At 42.5% G+C, this 7,118-nt stretch overlaps 1 protein-coding gene across 1 annotated transcript in view; it reads left to right on the top strand.

Moving 5' to 3' along the window:
* TRABD2A (TraB domain containing 2A) overlaps nt 1–7,118 on the top strand; it is an 80,168-nt gene that overhangs the window by 49,267 nt on the left and 23,783 nt on the right. Inside the window, 1 exon segment of the mRNA XM_025050892.1 lies at nt 7,049–7,116. Coding sequence (XP_024906660.1) covers nt 7,049–7,116 — 68 coding nt within the window.

Raw genomic sequence — 7,118 nt, 5'->3', positions numbered from 1 at the left:
TCTATCGATCTATCTATCTATCTATCTATCTATCTATCTATCTATCTATCTATCAATCATCTATCCATCTGTCCTCCATCCATCCATCCTTTGTTTATCTATCTGATTTTACATGTAGAGACTGTCCACTGAAAGAGATAAAAACATTGGCAGTAATGATTGTTTTAGAGATGATGATTATGAAACAGGAATGGGAAGGAGATCTATCTATTTGTACTATTTAAAATTTTTACTATATCATATTAACTATTAAAAAAACAGTAGAGCTGAAATTGACATGTTTTATGGCTCGACTTGTGTCCCCAGGTTCTTAGGTTGAAGTCCTAATGGACCTGCGAATATGACCTTATCTGGAAATATGGTCTTTGCAGATGATCAAGTTAAGATGAGGTCATTAAAGTGGGCACTAACCCCATATGACTCTGTCCTAATAAAAAGGGGAAATTTGGACACACACAGGAAGAATGCCATGTGAAGTTTGGAGTTATGCAACACAGAGAGGGTCCTGGAGCAGATCCTTCCTTAATGCCTTCAGAGGGAGCATGACCCTGCTGACACCTTCATTTCAGACTCAGAACCTCCAGAACTGTGACACAATACATTTCTGTCGTTTAAGCCATCTAGTTTGTGATACTTTGTTATACAATGTGTGAGAAAATGTTAGCAGAAATTCCAAAGAAAGGAATGGAATGGAGATGAGGAGGCAGTTGATGGTTGGAACTGGGAGGATGTGAGTGAGCAGTGAGCACGGTCGTGGGCACTCAGCCAGGGCCCCGTGCCTCCTCCTTTGCCCTGGTTCCCCTTTCGGGCTGCCTGCCCCCAGCTCTGATTGGACATGCTGTCTGCTGCACCTGGGCCTTTTGGCTGTCCAAGAATAGTACTTGTGGCCCAGGTGTGATCACCTATTACTGATCTTGCAATGCTAGGAGGCCAGATCAGTGACAACATGCCATCAGGATGAACTGCCTGGAAGAGAACTCTGAGATCAACTTAATCGAACAGAATTGTTTCTAAGGAACTTGCTAATCTGTGAGTCACATCCTAAAACCGCACATTTACCACATACAGTAAGGAAAGTAAATTACATAAGAACGACTCACACTCATTATTCTTGTCAGAGTATGAGACCTTAAGAGATGTCACAGTATGTTCTGAGGAAGTTGGGTCTGGACCTCAGTGGTTTTAGTTGGTGTGAGTTTGGGGCTGTGCGTTGTTTTTGTGGAGGTTTCATATGCTTCCTGTCCCCTGCTCCAGGGCTGCAGAGCACCAGGGGATGGTTACCTCCTCCAGCTGGCAGGATAGACATGGATGGCCGCCCCTGGTTTGCCCCCAAAAGTTACCACCAGCAGTGCCTGCAGGGTCCTGCCCCTGGGCAGCATAGGTAATAAAGGGCTGCTGTCTGGAAGAGAAAGAGGTTAGATGGCAGTGACCTACCTCCTTGGTTGTGCGGTAGGTGGCATGCTAACAAAGGCCGAGTCATCGGGAGTATTATGGCTCTAAGGAAACCCTGTAAGGCCCTTTGTCCCTCAGGGACTTCTTCTTCAGGAACCCATATGTGCTCTTTCTCAAGTAGTTTTATTTGTTTCAGTGAGAGCTTTCCCTCCTTAAACATACACAGTGCACCAGAGGCTTTTCCTGATCCCTAAACCACTGAAGGAGGAGTTTGGGGCAGCTGCCTCTGCAGATGACCCCATGCCAGCTTTTCCCTTGAGGCACTTCTCTGAACCTTCCTCTGGCTTTCATTGAATGTATTGCATTGGATAGATACTGAGCACTGTGTTTGGCGCTTGGGGCTTGCCAGTGAGCACAGCGGGCCAGGATCTTTCTAGCCAAAAAACCCCAGCCCCTTCCTTGTCATTTCTTAAGTGGGCGCTTGAGGCAGAGTGGTCAGTGTCTTATCTTGTGCTGGCTTTTAATCTGCAAGATGCTTAAGGCCTTACAGCCTTAGCTAGGATATAAATAAGCACCACATTAAAGCCCCCCCCAGTTAGAGCAGTTGCAGCAGCTTTGGAAGGGAAGATGGGGGTTGTGTTAGAGATTTAAAAAGCAAATTTCTGTGCTAGTAAAAAAACCCACAAGGGCAAGGGGTATTGCACCTTTAGTGCTTAGATTAGCAGGCATCAAATAACTATTTATTGGCTGAATTAATGAATGGAAGGAAGAAGGAATAAATGAATAAACTTCAGGAACATTTAGCACTGTACTTGCTTTGATTCTATCTTTTATTAGTTGACACAGAATGAACTCTCATGATACCTTTCATCATCTAGCTCATTTTTGATGATCCTTGGTTGGTTAACCACTCAAGTTTCTAGAATTCTTGGGTAACCCAGGATCACAATTGGCATTTTGCTCCCCTTCTTGCTTTCCTTCCCATTATGTCCCTCACTCTCAACCACTGCTGCCTCCTGGTGTTAGAAGACCACAGGCCAACAGTCTGTCATTGATGAGCATCTTTGGTTAGGTCACCACCCGGATGTCCATCTTCTCCCAAGGAGAATGTGTAATTCTAAATAGGGAAGTGTCTGATATCTAAAGAGAGCTGCTCTGAGTGCTAATGATGGTCAAATGTCTGTGGGCAGAAGCTGTATGGGCCATGTGTGCCAAGTGAAGGGAACAGCAAAGGCAAAACTCCCAAGGCAGAGAGAAGACTGGGTCTGCCCACAATTAGGCAGTAAATTTCAGATGGTCTGTGAGATATTCACCAAAGCTTTTAGGTTTATAATTTCATAGGACAAGTATAAGAAATGACACATTTATACTAGTTAACCTTTTGTTGCTATGGTGATGAGGAAGAAATAAAGGGTCTTTCATTTTTCTTGGGTTTATTTTAAGGGATGGGAGTTACCTTAAGGTTAGAGAGTTGTAATCAAACTATTAGTGCTCACATCTTTTAAATTCTTTACTCCTTCCTAGGCAAATGGAAAGACCACATTTCCCAGCCCCCTCGAGGATTTAGGCAAGGCCATGTGACTACTTCTAGCCAATAAAATGTGGGCATTCCAGGCTGAGGCATTTAAGAGCTGGTATATGTTCACTCCTTTCCCTTGCTATGGCATCCCTGGAAACTATATGTTGGGATGGCAGTGTCGCAGGTAAACAAAATCGGATTCCTAATGGACTAGATGGATGAAAGAGCCACTGACCCACTCAGACTTTGTGTGAGCAAGCTGTACACATTTGCTGAGCCACTGAGATTTCAGGTTTGATTTGTGACATAGCTTATCGATCTTGACTGATACAAGGAGAGAATATGAGAACTTGAGAGAATGGAGGCTTGGTCTGGACGAATACTCAAGGAACAAGCCCTAATGCAGACCTCCAAAGTGGTTGAGAAGTGAGCTCAAATAAAATGTGAGTCTCTAGGGTAAGAGTTCACTCCCCTGTTAGGAGATTCTGTTAATTTCTAAGGCTCAGGCACAGCACCACCCCCCCACCCCAATTTTACTTTCCTAATAAATTTGTTGTGTCTGGCTTTACTGGAAATGCTTCCTTATTTGTTTTGGCCAGTGAGATTTTATCAGGCTTCTTTTATGAGTATTTATCTTGCCTCAGACTTTAGGTCTTTGGAATCATTTCTAAAATTTATTAATTAAATCAAAACTTATTGAACGTTTACAGTATACCAGTCCTGTGTACCAGATGGTAAAGATACAGAGGTGAGTTGGACACAGTTGATGCTCTCGAGGTGACAAAACCGGGTAATGCCATTAGTGGTGTGTTAGTCACAAGATGCCCTTAGCCATAGGAGATAGGACTCACTGTGCCTGGGAGTTAGTGATGGAGGCTTCATCAAGGAGGAGACTCTCTAGTGTGATTTCAAAGGAGAGGTGTATGTTTGCCATGTAGAGAAGGGTAGGAAGAGCCTTCGAAGTAGAAGGGATAGTGGGCGTGCAGTCACAGCAGTACGGTGTCCTGGGCCTACTGCTGGGGCTGCATCCATGGGGCCTCTTTATATAATTGGCTTTAGGAGATTGTTTGTGTTACTCAATTCTTTCTGTATTTAAGTTCTAATGGAGAATCAAAATTGTCTTATTAAAAAAGCAAAAATAAATAAGTGTTTCTAAAAACTTTTGAATGATTCATACCTGTTGATTCAATAGCCCTGGTCTCAGGAATCTATACTGAAGAAATAATTTGAAGACAGAAAAACTTTCTGCTTGCAGATGCTCCTGATGGTGTGTTATTCATGATCTTTTTTTTTTTTTTTTTAAATAAAGATCCTAATATTTGAAATAGAAAGTTTAGCTAAATTATGGCACATCACATAATATTTGAAGCTAAGCAAGGCTTTAGTCATGTGAGGAAATGCCTACACTGTCAAAAAAGAAGTGCAGGATGCTAAATTTTATCTATAATATAATCAACTGTATAAAATGTATAGACTAAACTGAAGGGAAATAATACTCATAATATACTTATAAGTTGTTAAATGCAGTTAAAACTGCATGTTGAAATTATGGCAGCTTACCACTTCTTTCTATACTTTTCTGTTTTCTGGATTATCTATATAATGTGTGTGTTACTCTTAATCTTAGTTTACAAAAAGCTTTAGCACACTTTTCATTCTCACTCCCTTTCTGTCTTCCTTTTCCCTTCTCTCTCTCTCTCTTCCTCTGCTCCCCCGCCCCCCCCCATTTTTCCATCCTCCCTCCTTTTTTCTCCCTAATTTCAGATTCCTAATTCTTTAACTTAAGTCTAATAATTTAAATTAGACCACATGGCAAAAGCCAATTACTGCTACTTGGTAATAACATACCTCATGTACGGCAAAGTGGTGAAGATCTTAGACTCCGGTATTGACTGTTTGGGTTCAAATCTCTATCTTGGTTTACTAAGCTATGTGACCTTAAACGATATCGAACTACTATTTGCTTCAGTTTTTTCATCTTTAAAATAGATTTAACAATATTTACTACCTTAGGATATTGGGAGGATTAAATGAGAACATAAGCAAAGCACTTAGCAGGGGCCTGGTACTCAGTAAGCACTCAAAATTCGTTAATGTTTTGGCTCAGTTTTGGTATGCAAACTTTTTTTAAAAAGCTTAATCATCAAAAGTAAACATAAAAAGCAAAGACAAACATCCTAGCAAGGCTTTGTAAGCCTCTCATGAACAGGTGAAATGTCTTTAAGGTGAATGACATTTGAATATGAAATATATTGAGAAAGGTCTGAATAAACAAAGCTCTTATTTAATCTGTGATGTGGCCATTAAAATAAATGGCTGGTATGTCCATTAAAATAAATGGCTCAGTCTTTTCTAATATCAAGAACACCTTAAGAAAAACATTTCGGAATCAACGGGAACTCTTGCAGGTCTTTTAGCAACAGGTAACCTGGGCTCCTTCTGAATGCCTTTAGAATAGCGAAATCCATCAGCAGGTATTGTGAGTCAATCAGATGTGGTTTAGAGGAGTTTGATTGAGACAGAATGTGCCTGGGGCCTGGCATACCTGGGAGGTGCTTCATAAGGTCCCTCTCCCTTCCAAAGGTTTTTTTCCTCCAATGAATCTAAAGTTATTTAGCAGTTCTCAGTGGGGGTGGAGAGGTGCTGATGATATAGTTTTTGAATCGAGGTGCTCAGCTCTCTGAGTTTCCTTACTTAGACCATAATTTGTGGCCATGTGCCTGGGTGTATTTGCCTCTCTGTCAACTCATGTCACTAGCAGAGGGGTGGGGAGGATGGGAATATGGCCCAGAAGTTCCTGTCCCCAGACAGGAGAGGCTGGTCTGCAGATTTTGGGTGAGCTGACCTCCAGAAGAGGCTGGAAGTGCCTCTGTCAGGGAGAAGTGGGACCTGTCAATCGAAGAGAGGAGAGAAGAGGAGGGTATTTTACAAAGAGAGACCTGCCACCTCCCTTTTGGTTAAGTCCTCATGATAGGGATAGGAACCTAGGGAGGCAGAGGTGTGAAAGGAGGTCCATGCCGCAGTGGCCTGTGGGAAGCAAATCAAACCTCTGGTCTCTTCACTCAAAATGAGGAGAAAGTGTGAAAGGAGAAAGAAAGGGGATTGGGCTGCATAGGGTCATTTACTGACTTGAGACCTGTATGGTCTCTGGAGAATAGAAATTTTTTTCTTTATGGTCAGAGCACTCAGACTCACTGCCTGTCTGCATATGAGCAAAGTGGGAGGGGCTATTTCAAAGTGGGAGAGGCAGTATCCTGTACACTGATTTCCTGGGGGAGTTTGTGGAAGCGCAGCTGTCACAGGTGGTGTGTATCATACCTGGGGAGAGAGAGAAAATGACACAGCATCTTCAGTAGTGTTGTTAGGGGCTTGTAGAGGGTAGCCAGCCTCAGTTCTCACCTGGTGCCGGAATCCCTACTTCTCCTCTGACCAAACTCTCCAGAACCATGAAGAATTCACTGCTTTGTAAAACTCCTTGAATCTAGATTTTCCCAAAAGATGTTCCAGCAAATTCTTCTCTTGTGATGTTTTCCTCAACTAAGTTTGAGAGACCCAGCATACTCTCTCCCGCCTTGGGGAGGAACACATCACACATTAATGGATCAAAGACTCTAAGAAGTTCTGTACAGATAAAACTTGTTTAATTTTATTAGCCCTCATATCCCCTTTTTTCCCCCACAATAACTTTTATTAACTTCCCATGGACCCAATGAATCCATTAGCTGGAAAATGCTGCACTGATGGTTAGAAAAGACTCACGTATATTGTATATATATTCTTGTCCAGTCCTTCGTGTATTGAAACCCATTGGTATGTGCATCTATCTATGAGCCCCAGTCTCTCCCTGCGCCCCCTCCCAAGCTGCGTTAGCTGTTCCTCACAAGCCAGCTCTTTGGGTCTTCTCACTTCTTGGTCGTTTTTATGGGAGAGTTCTGTCCCTGTTAAGGCACTGCCTCAGGTGACCTAATGGGGGCTGACTTGGGCAGAAATGTCCTCTTTTTCTTTGGATGCTGACCAGGAATTTGTGTCACAGAAGAGAGGCAATTGTCAAACACAGACGAAAGAAATAAGACGTCAGATACTAATTGCTGTGTCAGTGAACTTAAAGGGACCTATGTTTTCTCTCCTCTCTTTCAGGTCATCTTTGCTTTGAACAAGACCCTTCTGTAGCAGGACAGCCTGTGAGCAGGCAGTCTTAAATCCCCTA

This window comes from Pteropus alecto, unplaced genomic scaffold (assembly GCF_000325575.1).
Source record: "Pteropus alecto unplaced genomic scaffold, ASM32557v1 scaffold117, whole genome shotgun sequence".
Taxonomy (NCBI): Eukaryota; Metazoa; Chordata; class Mammalia; order Chiroptera; family Pteropodidae; genus Pteropus; species Pteropus alecto.
This window is presented reverse-complemented; position numbering and strand designations above follow the sequence as displayed.